At 43.2% G+C, this 23,760-nt stretch overlaps 2 protein-coding genes across 2 annotated transcripts in view; both read right to left on the bottom strand.

Annotated features, from left to right (window-relative positions):
* Positions 1 to 1,293: 1,293 nt before the first annotated feature.
* LOC134395617 (oocyte zinc finger protein XlCOF6-like) lies at positions 1,294 to 22,710 on the bottom strand. The gene is made up of 5 exons (XM_063121775.1): positions 22,306 to 22,710; positions 21,906 to 22,035; positions 21,402 to 21,466; positions 20,252 to 20,378; positions 1,294 to 3,241 (listed from the first exon to the last, which is right to left on the bottom strand). Exons 1-5 carry the CDS (start codon positions 22,708 to 22,710, stop codon positions 1,344 to 1,346), a joined length of 2,625 nt encoding a protein of 874 aa, XP_062977845.1. The 3' UTR covers positions 1,294 to 1,343.
* LOC134395616 (zinc finger protein 197-like) overlaps positions 15,160 to 23,760 on the bottom strand; it is a 148,595-nt gene continuing 139,994 nt past the window's right edge. Inside the window, exon 15 of the mRNA XM_063121774.1 lies at positions 15,160 to 15,362. The gene's annotated coding sequence lies outside the window, so the exon portion shown is untranslated. The remainder of the gene's footprint in view (positions 15,363 to 23,760) is intronic.

The following is a 23,760-nucleotide window of genomic DNA, read 5'->3' as shown; positions in this document are numbered from 1 at the left end:
ACAATTATGTATTTATTTATTTATTACATTTATATACCACCCCATAACTGAAGCTCTCTGGACAGTTTACAAAGGTTAAAAACAATGAACGTTAAAAACAGATAAACATTTAAAACCACTGAAAGTATAAAAAACAACAATATCCATTTAAAACAATCATTCATTAAGCTTGTGTGCACCAGTTGCTGGGGAACATGGGCTGGAGGGTCCCGTTGCACCATGTCCTGCTTGTTCATCCATGGCCGATGGCTGGTTGGCCACTGTATGAACAGAGTGCTGGACTAGATGGACCAGCAGGGCTCTTCTTATGTTCCTTTTCAGGTATGTCTTGGCATTATTGCATTTTTGCATTGCATCCTAGCTTCCAAGGTCTGGCCTCATCGTTCTGAACGCTTCAATGTATGTTGTTAAAAGTCCATTGCATTCAGAAAGAAGAGATTTGATGAGAGCTAGGTCCTGAGATAACAGAAAGAGCCAGCCATCAAATAACATTTTACACTCCTTCATTGGTTCATTGTGGTTGATCAATTGTTCTAGATTTGTCCTGTCCCGGCCCCTCACTCAGCGATTTGTTTTAGGATCAGATCGTTCTAGTTTGTGCATATGTATATCTTTCTCTGGTGAGTGCAGGTGTACCCTTCAATGCCACCGTTTCAGCCAGGGCCAGTTGTAAAGCCAAATTTGTGGAGGTAGAGTCTTCAACCCAGTTTGTGTCTCATTTCCCTTTAATCTCCATGGACCAATCTAAAATGGGATCCAGGGCAGTGGACCTTTCTTCGGCAATTGCTTTCTGTTTAGTTTTCTCTTCATCTCTGACAGCAAAGAAATGTTGTCTCTTGCCTCTCTGACTGTCTGGTGGGCTACTCTTGAATTTAGGAGGAATCTTGCAATCTCTATATCCTTTTCTGGGAAGAGTACTTCCTTTTCGCAGATGAGCCCAAAACACCAGGATTGAATTTGCTCAGTAGGAAAAGTGTCTTATGACTAAAGCTGTTTTTCGAACGCCAAACAATGATATGGTTTCTCCCATGTGAGTTCTTTGATGAAAAGTAATATCTGTCTTACGACTGAAGTGCTTTCTACACTCCAAACAATGAAATGGTTTCTCTCCCCTGTGTGAGATATATATTATTTTAAACATCACAAACACAAAATCTTTACACCACATATAAAACATACAATCAAAGGTATACACAAAACAACTACACTGTGTGGGTTTTTTGATGAGAAATAAGACGTTCCTTCTCACTGAACCTCTTTCCACACTCCAAACAATGGCATGGTTTCTCCCCTGTATGAGTTCTTCGATGAGACTTGAGACTTGATTTCACACTGAAGCTCTTTTAGAACTCCAAACATTTATATGGTTTCTCAACTTTGTGAGTTCTACGATGAGAACTGAGATGTGCCTTCTGACTGAACCTCTTTCCACACTCCAAGCATTGATATGGTTTCTCCCCTGTGTGACTTCTTTGATGAGAATTGAGACTTGATTTCACACTGAAGCTCTTTTTGCACTCCAAACATTTATATGGTTTCTCACCTGTGTGAGTTCTATGATGAGAACTGAGATGTGCCGTCTGACTGAACCTCTTTCCACACTCCAAGCATTGATATGGTTTCTCCCCTGTGTGACTTCTTTGATGACAAACGAGAGATGATTTAAACTTGAAGCTCTTTCCACATTCCAGACAAAAATATGGTTTCTCCATTGTGTGAGTTCTTTGATGAGAAGTAAGATGTACCTTCTGACTGAAGCTCTTTTCACACTCCGAACATTTATATGGTTTCTCCCCTGTATGAGTTCTTTGATGAGAAATAAGAATTATCTTCTCACTGAACCTCTTTCCACACTCCAAACACTGATATGGTTTCTCCCCTGTGTGAGTTCTTTGATGGGAATTGAGATGGACCTTCTGACTGAAACACTTTTCGCACTCCAAACATTTAAATGGTTTCTCCCCTGTGTGAGTTCTTTGATGAGAAGTAAGATATACCTGAAAAATGAACCTCTTTCCACACTCCAAGCATTGATGTGGTTTCTCCCCTGTGTGACGTCTTTGATGACAAGTGAGAGATGATTTAAACTTGAAGCTCTTTCCACATTCCAGACAAAGATATGGTTTCTCCATTGTGTGAGTTCTTTGATGAGAAGTAAGATGTGCCTTCTGACTGAAGCTCTTTTCACACTCCGAACATTTATGTGGTTTCTCCCCTGTATGAGTTCTTTGATGAGAAATAAGAATTATCTTCCCACTGAAGCTCTTTCCACACTCCAAACACTGATATGGTTTCTCCCCTGTGTGAGTTCTTTGATGGGAATTGAGATGGACCTTCTGACTGAAACACTTTTTGCACTCCAAACATTTAAATGGTTTCTCCCCTGTGTGAGTTTTTTGATGAGAAGTAAGATATACCTGAAAAATGAACCTCTTTCCACACTCCAAGCATTGATGTGGTTTCTCCCCTGTGTGACGTCTTTGATGACAAGTGAGAGATTGTTTATACCTGAAGCTCTTTCCACATTCCAGACAAAGATATGGTTTCTCCATTATGTGAGTTCTCTGATGAGAAGTGAGATGTGCCTTCTGACTGAAGCTCTTTTCGCACTCCGAACATTTATGTGGTTTCTCTCCTGTGTGAATTCTTTGGTGATGAGTAAGATTTCCCTTGTCATTGAAGTGTTTTCCACACGCCAAACATTGATATAGCTTCTCTCCTGTGTGAATTCTTTGATGCTGAGTAAGTTTTCCCTTACGACTGAAGCACTTTCCACACTCCAAACATTGATATGGTTTCTCTCCTGTGTGAATCCTTTCATGCTGAGTGAGATATTTCTTCTGACTGAAGCTCTTTTCGCACTCCAAACATTTATATGGCTTCTCTTCTGTGTGAGTTCTTTGATGAGAAATTAGAGTCCCCTTCTCACTGAAGCTCTTTCCACACACCAGGCATCGATACGTTTTCTTCAAGGTGTGAATTTCACAATGAACTTTGAAGTTTGATTTGGAATTGAAAGTTTTCCTCTGCATATGGAAACTTTTCATTTCCTGTCTTTGATGTATTTCTTCCTGGATTGTGATACCATGGTAGCCATTGCCCCGAGAAGCAAAGGAATTGTTGCTTCCATTCCGATTCACCTCGGTTTTACTTCTCTGCTGTTTGCTGTTGTTACATTTGTCTCTTTTCCGTGACATACCACATCGTTTGCTCTTATTCTTCCTTTCCCACCTGTCACTTTCTGGAACAAAGAGAAGAAATTGGTAAAAGTCTGAGTTAGCAATAGAACTCAAAATAATGGAGCACCTTCCATCAATGATTTTCATTAAAAGAAGAACTGATAAGACACATTTATTTATTGTTTGTTTATTTAGGGTACTTAAATACCACTGAATGTAAAAAATCTCAATATTAAAAGACAATATTAAAGAAGACAATGCTAAAACAACTCAAGAAGATTCCTGCAATGAGCAGGGGGTTGGACTTGATGGCCTTGTAGGACCCTTCCAACTCTACTATTCTATGATTCTATGAACTACAGTAAAAGCAATTAAAGGAGCAGCAAAACAAGACGGATGATTAATTTACTCCAGGCCCAGGGAAAGCCATGGTGAACAGGTGTGTTTTTAGGAGGCATTTTAGGGATGTCACATTTCCTGCCTCCTAAACTATGTGATGGAGGGTTTCCCACAAGGTGGGTGCTGCTACAGCGAAGGCCCACCATCTGGGTACTTGACAGTGAAGTTCCGTTCATTTTGGAATGACCAGCAAGGCCACCTCTGCTGATCTTAAAGGTCACCTGGGTATCTATAAGGGAAGGCGGTCTGCTGGGTGGTGTGTTTATGGCACAAGGGCAGCCCCACATGGAACGCATGGCAGTAGTTTAATCAATAGGTTATCGGTGCATGGATCACTCTGGAAAGGCTCTCTCTAGCCAGGAACGGAAGTTGGCAACAACTGGGCTACCTGGACCTCCGGTGACAGAGATTATCCAAGAGCACCCCCAAACTACACATACACTCCTTCAGTGGAAGTGCAAACCTATCCAGAACAGGCAACACCCCCCACCCCCTGCTCAATACAACTCGTACCACTGTAGGACAGTCTTCCAAGTCCCACCTCAAAGAGGTGGATAACTTGGTCAACGGTAGCAACACCCGCTGAGAGATAAAGAAGGACTAAGAGGTCACACTCCCCCTGTCCCTCTCTCAAAGAAGGTCATTCATCAGGGCAACTGAGGCCGATTCCATCCCTAAACCAGGCCTGAACCTAGACTGGAATGGATCCAGAGAATCCTGTGGTTGAGATGCCACCACGCTGTCACACACCTTACTCAGAAACAGGGTATTTGCAACCAGTCAACTGGTAGCATAGATCTCTGGACGAAGGGAGGCTTTTTTCAGGAGGGGTCGCACTACTACCTCATTCATGGCAGGAGGGACAACTCCATCACACAGGATTAGATTAACTAGATTAAGCCCCGTATGACCCCTTTCAGATGAGACGCTAAACCATGGTGGTTAAGCATTTTGAGCTAAACATTAAGGCTTAGTGTGTTGTGTAAACTATTCCTAACCATGGTGGCTACATAACTACGGTTTAACACGCTCACTAACCATTTGCTACAAACAGGTTAGTGGCCTAACCATGGCTTAGCTTGTTGTCTGAACAGACCCAATGAGTCTTGTGAAAATATTTGTGGTATGTTTGAAGCTGCTCTCTTAAAGTCGCATTAAATCATTCCACAATTTAATATAATTGAATGTATTTCTTTTCTCTTTGAACGCTGCCTTCTGAGGGCTGAGTCCTAAAAGGCGGCCTCAAAAGCCTCGTAGAGGGCAAGGGCCCAAAACTGTAATATTGTCGTCATGATTGCATTTGGAATCCCATAATATTAAGCAGGCAAACAGGGCGCCTTACCAAGAGAGGCCACGATCCCCCGGTTCTCCTCCACGACCTGCCTGTGCAGGGCTCTCTGGTCGGGATCCAGCAGTGCCCACTCCTCCTCCGTGAACCGCACAGCAACCTCCTCGAAAGTCACCAGACCCTGGAGGGAAAGAGAAAACGTTTCCTTCTCAAGGATAACATAAACTGGGCATTATACTGCAGGATTGAAACTTGCTTGCTGTGAAAACCAGTTCGGGTTTGGCCCTCTGTCCTGCTTGTGGGCTTTCCAAAGAGGCAACTGTTGGGCCACTGAAGAAACAGGATGTCGGATTACATGGGCCTTCCGGCCCACGCAGCCAGGCTCTCTGTATGCTCTTAGCTTTGCCAGGAGCAAACAGTGGGAAACAGACGTCTTCTGGCCCTGGGAGGTGAGCAGGGGATGGAGGCACCCAAGCTGCTCCCTGCCTTTCTCCGCAGTTATCCTTCCTTTTCCTGCTCAATCTGACTCGCTTGTCCTTGAACCAGTGTGACAGAACTGTGGCTGTATGGGCAGACCCCACTTCGCAACGGATGTATGAATGCCAGATGAGTGTTCTGGGCTTCAAGGATTAATGGATATGGGTTGGGGTCCCTGAAACACCTTTCATGCTAAGTAAGCAAGTGGTACCACAAAATATACATATATTGCTCAAACAGAGAATAATAAAACTTTGAAAAGCTAAAACAAGCAAAACACATTACTCAGCACAATGCAACGAGGATGAATAGGAGCACAACAGAAACCATGGCTAACACGTCCCTCTGTGTGAGTTCTTTGATGAGAATTAAAGGCTCCCTTATGATTGAAGTTCTTTCCACACTCCAAGCAATGATATGGATTCTGGCCTGTGTGAGTTCTTTGATGAGAAGTAAGAGTCCTCTTCTCACTGTACATTAAAACAACATTAAAACCTTTGACTTATACTATTTAAGGTAACTTGGCGTAACCAACCCATCATGTTAACAAAATATTTTGCTTACATTCAGATAGAGAAACAAACAAAACCTTCAGAAATTAGGCCGACCAAAATACATGCACGCCAACATCCAGAAAGCAGTCATACTTAAAACATGTTCAATAGTCACGACATTTCTGAATCGGTCAAAGACAGCACGGTTTGGCAAAGCCCATCATATTCATCTAGAAAAACCACCACAAGCAAGAAAAGAGAGATAGATGATGATGATGAAGATGATGATAAAAATAATTTATTGTTATTTACTGTAAATTATTTAAAAGGGTTTTAAGAAGGATGAACAATTATCACCTATTATTACAAAATATACATCATGCCAATTATAGCAAATTGGAAAGGAACGTCTATGGGTCTAAAATGCATTATTTAATAGGAATATCACCTCCAAATCATCCCCCCAACTCACACACACGCGCAAACACACACTCAGCATCACTCACTCCAAACAAACACATGCATTCACTCAAAGACCCCATGCACCCCATTCACCCATAGCTGACGAGCATGAGGGTGACACGAGGCAACGGGTGGGGTTCCGTCTTCCCTCACCTTCGCAAGCGGCTGGGGCAGGCCCAGCCACTTGCGACAGCGAGCAAACTGAGCCCCATGCTGCCACGCGCTCTCTCGAACTTTGGCTGAGTGCTGTGCTGTGCTCAGCGCCCCCCTTAGCTTGGTGACCTAGGCCGCTGCCTTAGTGGCCTTGATGGTAGCGCCAGCCCTGTCTCTGATATTCCCCAGAGAGTGAGACCAAGTTGAAATACAGCCACCACCTGCCATTGATCCTTACCCTGCAAGGCGGCACGTCCGTTGTCCTCCGGCTGGAACCCCCTTTGTGGGGGGCTCTGCCAAGTGCCTGACAATGGAGCCGCCTCTGCTGCAGGGAAATCAGGTCTCACTTCTGGAAATTGGGCCTTTACCTGAAATAGCAGTGATGGTCCAACACATGGAATGAGGAGAAGGGTCAGAAAAAGAATGAGAGAGTGCAAAATAACAGAGGCGAGGAAATGGACATTTCTCCTGGGGCAATGAGTAGGGAGTTTTCAGACCACAACCCTCCCATTCCTGCCCCCCTGGATGAAACGCTCTCACCTGCTGCCCTTCCTCCCTCTTGTCCTCTGCCTGGCTCAGGAGGAAGCCTTCTGCTAGGGCCACTGCCTGGGAACTGGTCTCGGCTCTGCATTCCCTCACCCAGTTCGCCATCTCCGTTGGCAGGATGGTCAGGAACTGCTCCAGGATCACCAGGTCTACGATTTGGTTTTTCGTATGTCGCTCTGGCTTCAGCCACCGACGGGAAAGAGAGTGGAGCTGGTCGCAAACCTCTCGAGGTCCATCAGCCTCCTGGTAGCAGAACTGCCTGAAACGCTGGAGCTGCACGTCTGAGCTGGCCATATCCTCACCCAGGTCCTTCCGTTCCATTCTTTCCCAGAATTCCCCACTGCTCTCGGTCTTAACAGCATCAGGATTACTTCCTGCTTCAGGGTTTGGCTCAACCATCATTGATCCGTATTTCCAAAAACCTTCAATGGGGCCAAAGAAAGTTTTCTCTCTTCTGTATCTTGGCCAAAATTGGCTTATGAGATGGTGCTACAAAGTCAAGACATGGTTCCATTAAAGGAGATTTATATTTTCTCGTTAAAACCCCCTTTTCATTAACCTATCTTAAAATTTGTTGCAATAGAGCTGTCTGTCCTTTAAAGTAATCTCTGTTGATTAGTCAACTGATCTTATAAGGTCAATGGATGAAACATCAGAATTTACATATGCACAGAAACAAGACATTCTGATTCATACAGACATTTCTTCCTTCTACACAGACTTTATTTTACTTTATCTAGTTAAAAAGAACAAAAACATTTCTCCCTGGTTTCCAGAGGTCCAAGGAAGCAAGAAATTTTGTGCCTCACAGAAACGGTTTTATACTGTTGTTTTATATTTTGAATGGTTTTAATTTTTGTGAACCGCCCAGAGAGCTCCGGCTATTGGGTGGTATAGAAATGAAATGAAATAAAATAAAATAAATAAATAAATAAATAAATAAATAAAATAAAATAAAAATTGTGCTCTGTTGAGTTTTTTTGTTCGTTTTTTCTATGCTGGATTTTTTAAACACCTCTTTTTCATCCTCTTCGCCATTTCTTTATCATCAGCCTTCTCCTCCTTCTCAAAGGGATTCCTCTCCAGCTGCTTCACTGGGTTCGCCCAAGATCTTTTGCTGCCTTTAGCCTCTCACCTCCGCCACCCTCACCCCCCACAGTAGTAAAAGGTCAGGAGTCACCAATTAAAGAACTAACTAGCCTTTCCTGGCTATCATATATATTTCTTCACTGGAGCACAGGACAGGTTCTCACAGGACACCATCCTCCACCCCAAGAGATCACAAGGTTTTTGCCCCACAGAAACCATGGGTCAATGTTCGGTTGAGGAGGTTTGCCTTTTCCTCCCTTTCAGAATGTGTAACACTTCTTTTTCGTTCTCTTTTACTTCTCCATTTATTGATTCAGTTATTATCAGCCTCCTCCTCCTCTCCTCTCTCTGCAGGCCGGCCTCTCAGGGGGGTCCCAAGATCTCTGACTGCCCTTGGAAAAACTGCCATAAGCGCCCCTCAATTCCCCCCCAGAGTAAAATGTCTACAAAACTTGCTGCCCTTTCAGGGGTCTCCAAATCACTTGCCTTTTGTGGGGAGGGGTCTTGGGGGGGCACCTGGTCTCCTTCCACCCGCCTTTGGTGGCGGCTGTCAGTCTGGCCGGTCCAGCAGAGAACGAGGGCAGCGTCTCAGCCCCAGGCAGGATTGCACCCGGGGACCCCATGGACCAAATGGGAGTGTGTGTGTGGGGGGGGGAAACAGGGGCCCGATGAACGGGGGAAGAAGGACCGTCGTCCCTGCAGAGCGGCCTGATCGAGGAAGCAGTTCTGATCCATGGACCCAGCAGTGGCGGAGGGAGGAGGGGGCGGAGACTGCGGGGGCTCCCAAGAGGCTCAGCCTGGCTGGTCTCCTCCCTATGGGGTGGGGTGGGGGGAGCGTCCAGCCCCCTTCCTGTTGCGAACTCAGATCCTCCTCTGACCCTTTGGGGGCTGAATTCGGGCATCTCTCCCCCCCCCCTCCTCCCTTGCAACCCAGGGACCCGCCTTCAGCCCAAGGCCAGGAGGGCTCTCACCTCATCCCACTCAGGAGGCCCCGATGCAGCGCCCGGAGGAAGCTCCAAGGCCTTTTCCCTCCGGAGGAAGAAGGAGGCGGCACGAAGGAGCGCAGCTCCAAAACACCGGCCCCTCCTGTCCTCCCCCAAATCCCCTTCCTCTCCAGGAATCGAGCTCGTTTCTTTAACCCTCAGGAGGGCAGCAAGAGGCTTTCTCTGCTTCAAGGAGGGGCAGCTAATGAGACAAGGGAACCGCCTTCAGTGTTACTTTGCTGACGCCTCCCAGGGTCCCCCCACATCTCTCCCTGTGACGCCTCTCGGGAAACCCGGCTAGCGAGAGATGCTCTCCTGCACTGAGGCATCATGAACCAGCGCAAATCCCATCCGTGCAGAAAGGGGCTGGTAAACCTACAGGCCGAGGGGAGCCTGGGCCACAGGCAGCAGCCCGGAAGACTTGTAAATCCATATCCAACAGATTCCCCAATAAAAGAGTTCAAACAGTGGGGCATTCTTGCCGTCAAGATGTTTAAATCCTGGTTAGGGAACGAAATTGGGTGAGATGGTTCCACCTGCAGTGGATCGTGCCCTTCCTTATATGAAATAGTACCACCCTGGCTTTCCTCCGTCTGGCAACTCCTAAAATATCATTTAGGAGGTGTTTAAAATGGGGCCAAATTATCTAAAAAATTTCCTGGTCAATATGATTATTTCTCATATTCTGATCATTATTTTTCACTCTGCAATATTTCAGAAAATATTGTTTATATAACTTTCTTTGTTGTCTTAGCATTCCTTTATATATACTCCATCGCCTAATTCGGTAGTCTAATGTGAAATAGGGCTTGATTGTAAATTCATCTCATCATTATCATCATCATGATAATTTTCTTACGAGGTGGGTAACAACAATAAATGATAAAATACATAAAACTGAATTAAAACATAATATACATTGTTAAAAACATCCTAAAAACATCTTAAAATTCCACTGGATAGGCTTGCCAGAAGAGATCAGTCTTTATAGCATGAATGCTAGTAGACTGTTAAGTTGAAGAGTCTCATCCGGCAAGCCATTCCACAGCCTGGGAGCAGCAGAAGAGATCCTCTGCGTTACAGTTGTTAATCTAGTGTTTGCTAGCTGAAGTACCTTTTTCCTAGAGGACCTGAGTGTGTGGGGCAGATTGTATGGGAGAAGGCGATCCCGCAGGTAGCCTGGACCCAAACCATGTAGGGCGTTAAAGGTAATAACCAACACTTTATACTTCGCTCGGAAACTAATTGGCAGCCAGTGAAGAGATTTTAAAACTGATGTGATATTGTCATGCCTAGGTGTACCGGTGAACAGCCTGGCTGCCATATTGTGAACAAGTTGAAGCTTCCAGACTAGGCACAAAGGTAGCCCTACGTAGAGCGCATTGCAGAAGTCGAGCGTGTGCACTACCGTATTTACTGTTTTACTCTGTACAGCACCATGTACACTGATGGTGCTATATAAATAAATAATAATAATAATAATAATAATAATAATAATAATAATAATAATAATAATAATAGGTCTTCTAACTCTAGGAAGGGGCGCAGCTGGCATATCAGCCAAAGCTGATAGTAGGCACTTCTATCACATTCTATAGCCCCAAGTTTTTCTCCCCCCCCCCACATGTAAGGGATTAGATGAGAAGATCAGATTCAATTTTCCCCACATTCCAAGCAGTTTTACATTTTCTCTCCCGTGTGGACTCTTATTAATTTATTTTATTACATTTATATACCGCCCAATAGCCGAAGCTCTCTGGGCCGTTTACAAAAGTTAAAAACAGTAAACATTAAAAGTATACAATTTTTTAAAAAAAACATAAAAACAACAGTATCCATTTAAAAACAACAGTTATGAGGTCCTTTAAAAAACAAACTTAGTGTTGTTAAATGATGTTAAAAGCCTGGGAGAAGAGAAAAGTCTTGACCTTACTTTGTTGAGAAGTAAGAATTACCTTCTGACTGAAGTTCCTTCCAAATTCCAAGCATTTATCTGCTTTCTCATGGATGTGACATTTTTTATAAGAAATTGTTTGATTGCTTTTATTATGTTCATAGACCAGTCAAACAGTCAGTACAAAAGCAGTGTTGAAACTCAATCAAATATAGAATAAATAAAGACAATAAACAATAAAGGCAATAAATATAATATTTACAATACATAAAATTTGTGACTCATTCAGGAGCCTAGAATTAAAATTAAGAGATCACTAATCTGTAATACCAAGTAGTCTCAATTTGTTGATTCATTGCAACAAAACTCATCGCGTTTGACATGACCTTGGGGTCATTATCTGAAAGACAATGTGCTAGATGTTGTTCTTCCATTCCCCACAAGAACTGTTGTAAAATAGGAGTTATAACTATGTGGCGCAAGTCCTGATAGAAAGTACAATGAAGCAAAATGCATATTGCTATTTCTGCTCTTCCCAACCAGTTCCTAATATGGTTTCCTTCTAAACCTTTGTCCCCATAAGGCAGAAGGTGATACATTATATCCTGCCAGGGTAAAAGCTTTCTTGAATGTGCAACTCAGGCAGATACTGTGCAGGCCAAAATGCCCTCCCATTGTCTCTATAATGGTTAGAAGCACTACTTAAATGAAGTTGGAGCTCCACATGTCAGAACTGGCAGTTCGGCTTTTGTGTAGCCCACAATTTATTATAATTTTCCAGTTTTGACCAGTTCTCCATAACCAAATGTGAATATCTTTGTGAAGGGATGTAAAGTGCTCCTGCTATAAGAAGATGGATTGTATTTTGGCCATCAACCTCAATGCATGAATTGGAAAGGATGATGACACCCCCTACGCTCACTTCCATGAACAGCCACCGGCATCGGAGGAATCTCATCCTCTACCCGATGGGCATTTGAAGGATAAGAGTTGCAGTTTTTCAGGATTATCCCAGATGGAAATTATAAACAGAATGGCCCTTGCATTATTGAATGGGGGGCAGAGACAGGTAGATGACCTGGCAGGAGAATATACTTTTTATGCCCAGAGCTCAACAACTGATTATATTATTATTGTTTCTTGTGTAATTTAGCCTGATGCATTGGGCACACAACTCTTTCTGCACTCCAAATGAGAGCGTTTCTCCCGTGTGTGTTCTTCTTTTCAAATATAAAAACTTAAATATTAAGATCATACAGAAACCATATATGCAAGGAATAATAGATTACGTATGCTTTCTATAAACACACAGTACAAATTATTTAACATTGGTTATCAGGCAGTTTTAAAGGATAATTAATTGGTTGGACAGATCCCCAATTACGACTATTTATTTTAATTGTTATTTTTCCCAGAGAGGCTATGGTAACTGTGAAGGACAGGGGTGCAAACCTCTGTGCTGTTGCTATGTGATTTTGATGTCTGCCTTCCATGTATGCTCTATTGTGTTTAATATCTGCTGTGCCAGGCTCAGGAGAGAGGATGAGAGCTGGTGGCTTTGGGCCAAGGTCGTTGCTGCCTAGAGACTATGCAACTCCCACCGCAGCACCTGGAGGTTTATCAGCGTTGTTGAGGAGCTAACTTGCTTCAGCTGTGGGAAAAGAAGATGGGTCCCATCTCAGTGGGGAGGGGTTGTCGGAAGCCCGGGAAGGACACCGATTGGTTAACAAGGGTCATGGGGCTGGAGGGCCAAAGAAGAGATAAAAAGTCCCATGAAGAAGGGTTACAGGGAGCACACAACTCGCCTGTTAAAACAGCTCCACTGGCTTCCAGTCTGTTTCCGGGCACAATTCAAAGTGCTGGTTATGACCTATAAAGCTCTATATGGTTTGGGTCCAGGTTATTTGAATGAACATATTCTCCCTTATGAGCCTGCCCGTGCTTTGAGATCTTCTGGAGAGACCCTTCTTTCAGTCCCACCTTCTTCACAGGCACGCTTGGTGGGAACATGGGAGAGGGCCTTCTCGGTGGCTGCTCCGGTGCTCCTGGAACTCTCTTCCAGGGGAAGCTAGGCTGGCTCCCTCCTTGAAGGGCTTTCGGAAGCAGGCTAAAACTTTTTTGTTCAAGCAGGCCTTTGGAGAATAATCCAGCCCTCCATCTATGTTAATGTCTTATAATTTTGCTGTGTATTTTTTAATTGTTTATGGTTTTGTTTCCCTCCCCACCCCCCATGTATATTTTAAACTTTGTAAGGCTGCCTTGAGGCCCAGCATTGGGCAAAAGGCGGGATACAAATAATAATAATAATAATAATAATAATAATAATAATAATAATAATAATAATATCCATCTTCCTTGGTGGTTCGTGCATATGTCAAGTGAGAAGATCAGGTCCAAGGCTTTTTCCTAAAGCTTTTAAAACTTGATTTTGTTCTGACTTTATACTGCTAGTTTTACCCTACCCTGTGCCTGTTTGGTGCATTCTCTTCCCCTCCTTATTGTTTTATTATGGTTTTATTAGAATGTAAGCCTATGCGGCAGGGTCTTGCTATTTACTGTTTTACTCTGTACAGCACCATGTACATTGATGGTGCTATATAAATAATAATAATAATAATGAGGGGGTTGCTTGGAGTTAGAGGGGCTTTTTTATGTTTTAACTTGTGTGGGTACCTTGGAGGTCAGCCGCCGTTGCGACTGGGTGTGGGGACGTTTGAGAACTTTTCCTCACCTTCCTACCTCACTCCCTTTCCCCCCTTTCCCTTTCAAAGGCTTTTATTGACCAAGGCCATACGTGTTAGTTTTAGTAATGGTAATAAAGTTGCCTTGCTCCCTAAACGTGTGTCTGTGTGTTATTCCCTGACCATCTGGCTCATCCCGGTTGTGGACAAGGCTAGGGAGGCAGGTTGCCTGGGAGTTCAGGACGTTTGGTCCAGGAGCCTTCCTTGCAGGGCTGTCAGGTGGACCCTGACATCCTTTACAGTAACTATAAGCTATGAAAGGCAATTTGTACCTGTGCTGATGCTGGTATTTTGTTTGTGTGTTGTGTGTGTAATAAAACACAACCATTCTGTAGCAAAACTGTATTTGCTCTTTAGTCCTCTTAATACCTTTGTGTTTCTCTGAGAGCGCTATTTCCCACGCTATTACCATACCACCTCCTTCTATTTCATCCTTTTGCCTCCCTCCAGCATTTAGCTATCAGCATACATGCTGCTATTGATACTCAATTTGCTTTTTGTGTAATATAGTTTGGTTTTGGCCCTCAAGTTTATTAAATAATGCAAATTCTGGTGTTTTTATTACTGTCATTTCCATTACGATGGATATTTTTTCAAAAAGCTACGTCTTTGCGTACGTTCACAGTCCCACCACGTGTGAAAATAGGATCTCCGGACCCCACATCCTCTCCAGCACAGTGGTGAGTAGGACTTGTCTATTTTTGTTATTCTAGATGGCGTGAAGTACCATTTTTGTAATATTTTAAGCAATATTTCTGTACATTTAGCTGATGTGGCTTTAAAAGATTCCCCCCCACATTTTTGTCTTGTATTCTTGATCTATTCTAATAGCCCAGTCAGATTCCCAGCAAGTTCGTAGTCCTTCCTGTGATCCTGAATCCAGTTTAAGTAGTAATCTATATAGTGATTTGTCCTTTATCTTTTTCTGCGGAGTTAATGGTCATTCTTTCAAAATCTGTCAAGTTTCTGGTGTCTTGCTGCATGATATACTGCTTTCTAAGACATGTGGATAGTTGATACTACACTAACCATGTAATGTTTGTATTCCTCAATGATGTCCTCCAGGCAGATCTAGATACGGCTAATAAGTCTTTATAATAATGCATTAATCTATCCAGTTGATTGTCTTTTAAAGCATTTTTGTTTATCAATCCCCCTTTTAGGTGAAAATCTGGGAGTCCACAAATAGGTATCAGTGGAGATATCCCAGGCATCAATTATTCCTTTCTGTATTTCTAGACTTTTAATATAGAAAATAATACTTGTACGTTGTTGTTGCATGCCCTTTTTAATTTATTTTTTAATGAAAGGTAGTGATGTAAAACCTGTATCTTGAAATACAGCCTTTTCTATACAAACCCAGAGTGAGTTCTTTGATGAGAATTGAGATGTGGTTTCTGACTGAAGCTCTTTCCACACTCCAAACACTTATATGGTTTCTCCCTGGTGTGAATTCTTTGATGAGAAGTAAGAGTTCTTTTCTGACTGTACCTTTTTCCACACACCAATTGTATGATTTCTCCCCTGTGTGAACTGTTTGATGCTGAGTGAGAAGTCGCTTCTGACTGAAGTTCTTTCCATACTCCAAGCACTGATATGGTTTCTCATCTGTGTGAGTAATAAAACACGACCATTCTGTAGCAAAACTGTCTTTTTTCTTTTGTCCTCTTAATACATTTGATTAAGCTTCTCTGAGAGCGTCATTTCCAATGTTATTACCGTTGTCGGAGAAATCAAGCTGGGTGGTTCTTTTACCTAATGCCCGCAGGTATAGGAAAATGGCTCTATAACACATTAGCTCTATACATCATAAAGTTCATAGGTTCCTGTTTTGTTTAAACCCTATTTTTAATTTTACACTTGCTGAAACCACATGTCACAAAACAGTTAGACACTTAAACAGATAGAATATTTTTAAAGGCAAGCTAACCACAACTAGGAAACATATGGAGATGTATTTCCTGTAACTATTGTAATACCCATTTTTGTATTCTAATCTGAGAAGTACTTGAACTCTGTGTATGCCTAGGTGCTTTACTTCTCATTGGTTGTTGTGTTGCAGAGCTGTATTACATATTATGATTGGTGTATTATGATTGGTGAGAAGGTTCTGTCATTGTATCCGAGGGGACCTGACCCTATAAATATGTTAACATTTCCTGCAATTGTTGGGCAGTTCCTCAGGTCTTCTGGGACTGTCACCTTGCAGCGCTGCAGGCTGCTCGTAATAAACCTTCTAAGGAGAGAGAAATTGTGTCTTGAGAGTCTGTGACCACCACTCAGCGAACCACAGGGACCCTTGGTTTCGGGTTCCACACCGTACCAACTCCTATTTCATACTTTTGCCTCCTTCCAGCATTTAGCTATTTATATATTTTATTTATTACATTTCTATACCGCCCAACAGCGGGAACTCTCTGGGCGGTTCACATATGCTATCAGCATATGAGCTGCTATTAATAGATACTCAATTTGCTTTTTGTGTAATATAGTTTGGTTTTGGCTGTCAAGTTTATTGCTGTTGTTGTTGTTGTTTATTCGTTCAGTCGCTTCCGACTCTTCGTGACTTCATGGACCAGCCCACGCCAGAGTTTTCTGTCGGCTGTCGCCACCCCTAGCTCCCCCAAGGTCAAGTCTGTCACCTCCAGAATGTCATCCGTCCATCTTGCCCTTGGTCGGCCCCTCTTCCTTTTGCCTTCCACTAATGCAAATGCCGTTGTTTTTATTTCTGTCGTTTCCATTAGGAGGGATATTTCGTCAAAAATCCCCAGGCAAAATCTTTGCATATATTCACAATCCCACCACGTGTGAACATAGGATTCCCGGACCCCACACCCTCTCCAGCACAATGGTGAGTAGGACTTGTCTATTTTTGCTATTCTGGATGGCGTGAAGTATCGTTTTGGTAATATCTTAAGCAATATTTCTGTACATTTAGCTGATGTGGCTTTAAAATAATTTCCCAGACATTTTTTGTCTCGTATTCTTGACCTATTCTAATAGACCAGTCAGATTCCCAGCGAGTTCGTAGTACTTCCTGTGATCCTAAATCTAGGATAAGTAGTAATCTATATAGTGATTTGCCCGTTATCTTTTTCTGCTGAGTTAGCGGTCATTCCTTCAAAATCTGTCAGGTTTCTGGTGCCTTGCTGCATGATGTACTGCTTTCTAAGACTTGGGTAGTTGGTACCATGCTAACTATGTAATGTTTGTATTCCTCAATGATGTCCCCCAGGCAGTCCTAGATATAGGTAATGCATTAATCTATCCAGTTGATTGTCTTTTTGTTTATCATTCTCTCTTTTAGGTGAAAATTCGGGAGTCCACAAATTGGTATCAGTGGAGATGTCCCAGGCATCAATGATTCCTTTCTGTATTTCTAGACTTTTAATATAGAAATAATACTTGTGTGTTGTTGTTGTATGGCCTTTTTAATTTATATTTTTTAATGAAAGGCTTGAAATAAAGCCTTTTCTATAGAAACCCTGTGTGAGTTCTTTGATGTGAATTAAAGGCTCCCTTATAATTGAAGTTCTTTCCACACTCCAAGCAATGATATGGATTCTTGCCTGTGTGAGTTCTTTGATGAGAAGTAAGAGTCCTCTTCTCACTGTACCTCTTTCCACACACCAAACAATCGTATGATTTCTCCCTTGTGTGAATTGTTTGATGCTGAATGAGAGTTCTCTTATGACTGAAGTTCTTTCCACACACCAAGCACTGATATGGTTTCTCATCTGTGTGAGTCGTTTGATGCTGAGTGAGATATTTCTTCTCACCGAAGCTCTTTCCACACTCCAAACAATGATATGGTTTCTCCCCTGTATGAGTTCTTTGATGAGAATCGAGAAGTCTCTTATGATTGAAGCTTTTTTCACATTCCAAACATTTATATGGTTTCTCGCCTGTGTGAGTGATTTGATGAGAATTGAGAAGTGTCTTATGAGTGAAGCTGTTTCCGCACTTTCTCCCCTGTGTGAATTCTTTGATGAGAAGTGAAATGTGATTTCTGACTGAAGCTCTTTCCACACTCCAAACAATGAAATGGTTTCTCCCCTGTGTGAGTGATTTGATGAGAAGTGAAATGTGATTTCTGACTGAAGCCCTTTTCGCACTCCAAACATTTAAATGGTTTCTCCCCTGTATGAGTTCTTTGATGAGAAGTAAGAGTTATCTTTTCACTGAAGTTCTTTCCACACTCCAAACAATGGTATGGTTTCTCCCCTGTGTGAGTTCTTTGATGAGAATTGAGATGTGCCTTCTGACTGAACCTCTTTCCACATTCCAAACACTTATGTGGTTTCTCCCCTGTGTGAGTTCTTTGATGAGAATTGAGATGTGCCTTCTGACTGAACCTCTTTCCACATTCCAAACACTTATGTGGTTTCTCCCCTGTGTGAGTTCTTTGATGAGAATTAAGTTGGGCCTTCCAACTGAACCTCTTTCCACATTCCAAACTATGGGATGGTTTCTCCCCTGTGTGAATTCTTTGATGAGAAGTAAGATTTGATTTCTGTCTGAAGCTCTTTCCACACTCCAAACAATGATATGGTTTCTCCCCTGTGTGAGTGCTTTGATGACAATTGAGAAGTGCCTTCTGACTGAAGCTCTTTTCGCACTCCAAACATTTATATGGTTTCACTGCTGTATGAGTTCTTTGATGAGAAGTAAGATTTCTCTTTTCAATGAACCTCTTTCCGCACTCCAAACAATGGTATGGTTTCTCTCCTGTGTGAATTCTTTGATGAGAAATAAAATATTTCTTATCACTGAAGCTCTTTCCACACTCCAAACAATGGTATGGTTTCTCCCCTGTGTGTGTCATTTGATGAGAATTGAGATGGGCTTTCCGACTGAACCTCTTTCCGCATTCCAAACATTTATATGGTTTCTCCCCTGTGTGAGTTCTTTGATGAGAAATAACTGTATTCTTCAAACTGAACCTCTTTCCACACTCCAAGCATTGATATGGTTTCTCCACTGTGTCACTTTCTGGAATAAAGAGAAGAAATTGATAAAAGTCTAAGTTAGCAATAGAACTCAAAATAATGGAGCACCTTCAATCAATGATTTTGATTAAAAGAAGAACGGATAAGACACATTTATTAATTATTTTATTTATTTGGGGCACTTATATACCACTGAATGTAATAAAATTTCAATATTAAAAGACAATATTAAAGAAGACAATGCAAAAACTGCTCAAGAAGATTCCTGCAATGCTAAAACAACTCAATAAGATTTCTGCAATGAGCAGGGGGTTGGTCTTGATGGCCTTGTAGGCCTCTTCCAATTCTACTATTCTATGATTCTATGAACTACAGTATAAGCAATTAAAGGAGCAGCAAAATGAGAGGGATGATTAATTTACTCGAGGCCCAGGGAAAGCCAGGTTGAACAGGTGTGTTTTTAGGAGGCCTGACCCCGACTGGAATGGATCAAGCGAATCCGTTTCTAATAATAATAATAATAATAATAATAATAATAATAATAATTTTATTTCTAACCCACCTCTCCATTCTGATCGAGGAGGGGAACAGCAATAAGTATAAAATACATAAAATACTGATTAAAAGCATAGTATATGTTGTTAAAAAATCCTAAAAACACCCTAAAAGCATCCTAGAATTCCACTGGATAGGCCTGCCGGAAGAGATCAGTCTTTAAAGCTTTCTTGTATTGACGAATCTCATCCGGCAGGCCATTCCACAGTCTGGGAGCAGCAGAACAGAAGGTCCTCTGGGTAACAGTTGTTAATCTAGTTTTTGCTAGCTGAAGTAGATTCTTCCCAGAAGACCTGAGTGTGCAGAGTGGATTGTACGGGAGAAGGTCATCCCACAGGTAGCTTGGACCCAAACCATGTAGGGCTTTAAAGGTAATAACCAACACTTTATACTTCACCCAGAAACGAACTGGCAGCCAGTGAAGAGATTTTAAAACTGGTGTAATGTGGTCACCCCTAGGTGTACCAGTGATCAGCCTGGCTGCCGTATTTCAAACTAGTTGAAGTTTCCAAACTAGGCAGAAAGGTAGCCCTATGTAGAGCACATTGCAGAAGTTGACCCTTGAAATTACCAGTGTGTCATTACCATCTTTAGGTCTTCTAACTCTAGGAAGGGGTGCAGCTGGCGTATCAGCTGAAGCTGATAGTAGGGAGTCCTGGCTGTCGCATCTATCTGGGCCGTCATTTGGAGCGACGGATCCAGAAGCACCCCCAAGCTGAGAACACAGTCTTTCAGTGGGAGCGTAACCCCATCCAGGAGGGGTCACATAATTTTCTCCTTCATTCACCAATCTCCTGATCCATCTGCTCAGTCCCCTGTGGCTATATCGAATGAGCCATGATGGGCAAAGGGTCAAGAGAGCATGTGGCGGATTAAACGGATGCAAGCATCTTGTCCACAGCCTCCGGCTCCAAAAGCTAGACATGATCCCACAAAAGCAGGAGAGCTTCCTAGAGGTCATGGGCCAAAAATGGTAATATTATTATCTTGATTGTATTTGGAATCCCATAATATCATTAAGCAGGCAAAAAGGGAGCCTTACTGAGAGAGGCCACGATCCCCCGGTTCTCCTCCATGACCAGCCAGTGCAGTGCTCTCTGGTCAGGATCCAGCAGTGCCCACTCCTCCTCCGTGAACCGCACAGCAACCTCCTCGAAAGTCACCAGACCCTGGATGGAAAGAGAAAACGTTTCCTTCTCAAGGATAACATGAAGTGAGCTGGGTGGGCATTAGAGTGCAGTTCTGGGGGGATCAACAGCCAGAGAAACGGATCTGGCCCTCCGTCCTGCTCGTGGGCTTCCCAGGAGGCAATTGTTGGGCCACTGTGAGAAACATGATGTCGGACTAGATGGGCCTACTGTCACATGCAGCTGGTCTCTCTGTAGACTCCTAGCTTTGGAAGAGGAAGCCAGTGGGAGGTGAGGAGGGGATGGGGGCACCCAGGCTGCTCCCTGCCTTTCTCCCCAGTGATCCTTCCTCCTCCAAGTGTGTCTGTGATTCATTGTGATTCACTTCACCAAGAGAGAAAACTGCGGCTGTATGGGCAGACCCCACTTCGCAATGTATGTATGAATCCCAGATGAGTCTTCTGGGCTTCAAGGATTAATGGATATGAGTTGGGGTCTCTGAAAGACCTTTCAGGCTAAATAACAAAGTGGAACCGCAAAATATACATGTATTCCTTAAATAGAGAATAAAAAACATTTGAAATAATAAAACTAGCAAAACACATTACTCAGCAAAACAGAAATCATGGCTAGCACATCCCTTAGCAAAATTAAAATTCTGTTCCTCTCAACCAACAGAGCAGTCAGCATGAAGATCTCGTAACTTCTCCAGCAAGCGTGGTTTGCAGAGCTTAGGTAACCAGTCCAATACACATCTCATACTCCTAGGATCCCTCTCGGCAATCAGATCAAATGTTTGCCTTTTATAAGTCCCACATGGATGACCTCATCCAAAGTTTTAGAGATGGTCATACCACGATTCCTATTTCTCTCAATGGAGCCAGATTTGCCACTGACATCAGGAACACCGAGATGAAAGTATCCCTGCTAAGCTAAGCAGCTTTCTGCTTCCAGCCCCTAACCAACTCATCACTTACAGTCAGCATACAGAGGTCATTAGGAATAGCCCTCCTTTGTAATGCAATGAATGCTTAACCCCAGTGCACATGACATTGCTACGCCTACCTGGCCCGGTTCCGTTCCTTCAGGAAGAGACGGCTGTGTACTCATTGCCAACGTCATTCCACGCCCTGCAAGAGACAAAGAGGATGGGGAGGCAGAAGGAGGTGCTGCTCTCAGGGGCAGAGGCTGCCATCCTAAACGCCTGGGAAGGAAGCCCCTTGCAACCCAACAGGACTGAACCTACAGGCAAATGCCTAGAATTGCAGCAAGTCTAAGTACACCTGAGGTCGTTGCAAGATGTCTTAACTTTCATTTGGATTTTGGTACTTCAGCTGGAGGCAAATGTGTATTTCCTCACTTGGGCTCTAGGCGACAAATCAAACTGTTTGTTTTTCAGGTATAAAGTCTCTAAGTGTTGAAAATTTGAATTGTGGAAAAGGTTGGGGACAAGCATCTTCCCTCTAGAACAATCCAAGGCGAACAGAAAAAGAATCCAAGGACTCTCTGACATTCCCCAGAGAGCGAGACCAAGTAGAAATACAGCCACCATCCGCCATTGATCCTTACCATGCAAGGCAGCACGTCCGTTGTCCTCCGGCCGGAACCCCCTTTGTGGGGGGCTCTGCCAGGTGTCTGACGATGGAGCCGCCTCTGCTGCAGGGAAATCAGGTCCCACTTCTGGAAATTGGGCCTTTACCTGAAATAGCAGTGATGGTCCAAGACATGGAATGAGGAGAAGGGTTAGAAAAAGAATGAGAGAGTGCAAAATAACAGAGCTGAGGAAAGGGAAATTTCTCCTGGAGCAGTGATGGTCCAACACATGGAATGAGGAGAAGGGTTAGAAAAAAAATGGGAGTGCGCAAAATATTGGAGGCAAGGAATGGGACACCTATCCTCAGGCAATGAGTAGAGAGTTTCCAGACCTCCTCCCTCCCATTCCCCCCACCCTTGGATGAGACGCTCTCACCTGCTGCCCTTCCTCCTTCTGGTCCTCTGCCTGGCTCAGGAGGAAGCCTTCTGCCAGGGCCACCGCCTGGGAACTGGTCTCCGCTCCGCATTCCCTCACCCAGTTCGCCATCTCCGCTGGCAGGATGGTCAGGAACTGCTCCAGGATCACCAGGTCTACGATTTGGTTTTTCGTGTGTCGCTCTGGCTTGAGCCATTGATGGGAAAGAGAGTGGAGCTGGTTGCAAACCTCTCGAGGTCCATCAGCCTCCTGGTAGCAGAACTGCCAGAAACGCTGGAGCTGCACATCTGAGCTGGCCATGTCCTCACCCAAGTCCTTCTGCTCTGTTCTTTCCCAGAATTCCCCACTGCTCTCGGTCTTAACAGCATCAGGGCTACTTCCTGTTTCAGGGTTTGGTTCAACCATCATTGATCTGTATTTCCAAAAATCTTCAATGGGGCCAAAGAAAGTTTTCTCTCTTCTGTATCTTGGCCAAAATTGGCTTATGAGATGGCGCTACAAAGTCAAGACATGGTTCCGTTAAAGATTTATACTTTTTCTTTAAAAACCCCTTTTCATTAACCTATCTTAAAATTTGTTGAAATTGAGGCTGTCCTTTAAAGTAATCTCTGTTGATTAGTCAACTGATTTTACAAGGTCAATGGATGAAACATCAGAATTTACATACGTATTCATAGAAACAAGACATTCTGTTTCATACTGAGGTTTCTTCCTTTTACAGACTTTGTTTTACTTTATCTAGTTAAAAAGACCAAAAACATTTCTCCCTGGTTTCCAGAGGTCCAAGGAAGCAAGAGATTTTGTGCCTCACAGAAACTGGGATTCACCAGTTGTGCTCTGTTGAGTTTTGTTTTTTCTATACTGAATTTTTTTAACACCTCTTTTTCGTCCCCTTTGCCATTTCTTTATCATCAGCCTTCTCCTCCTTCTCAAAGGGATTCCTCTCCAGCTGCTTCACAGGGTTCAGCCAAGATCTTTTGCTGCCTTTAGCAAAAAAATCCCTCCTGCGCCTCTCACCTCCACCACGCTCACCCCCCACAGTAGTAAAAGGTCAGGAGTCACCAAATAAAAGAACTAACTATGGTTTCCTGGCTCTCATAGCTAGGAGTTGCCTTGCTGGAACACAGGTTCTCACAGAGCACCATTATTATTATTATTATTATTATTATTATTATTAATTTATTTATTTATATCCAGCAGAGGAGATCACAAGGTTTTTGCCCCACAGAAAACCTGTTTCAATGTTCTGTTGAGGAGGTTTGCCTCTCCCCCCCCCCCCCCGCCCTGTTCAGAATGTGTAACTCTTCTTTTTCGTTCTCTTTTACTTCTCCATTTATTGATTCAGTTAGTATCAGCCTTCTCCTCCTCTCCTCTCTCTGCAGGCCTGCCTCACAGGGGTGTCCCAAGATCTCTGGCTGCCCTTAGAAAAACTGTCACAAACGCCCCCCCCCCCCG

The sequence above is a fragment of the Elgaria multicarinata genome, chromosome 3 (assembly GCF_023053635.1).
Source record: "Elgaria multicarinata webbii isolate HBS135686 ecotype San Diego chromosome 3, rElgMul1.1.pri, whole genome shotgun sequence".
Lineage (NCBI taxonomy): Eukaryota > Metazoa > Chordata > Lepidosauria > Squamata > Anguidae > Elgaria > Elgaria multicarinata.
Note: the sequence above shows the minus strand (reverse complement) of the source record. Positions and strands in the feature narration are given on the sequence as shown.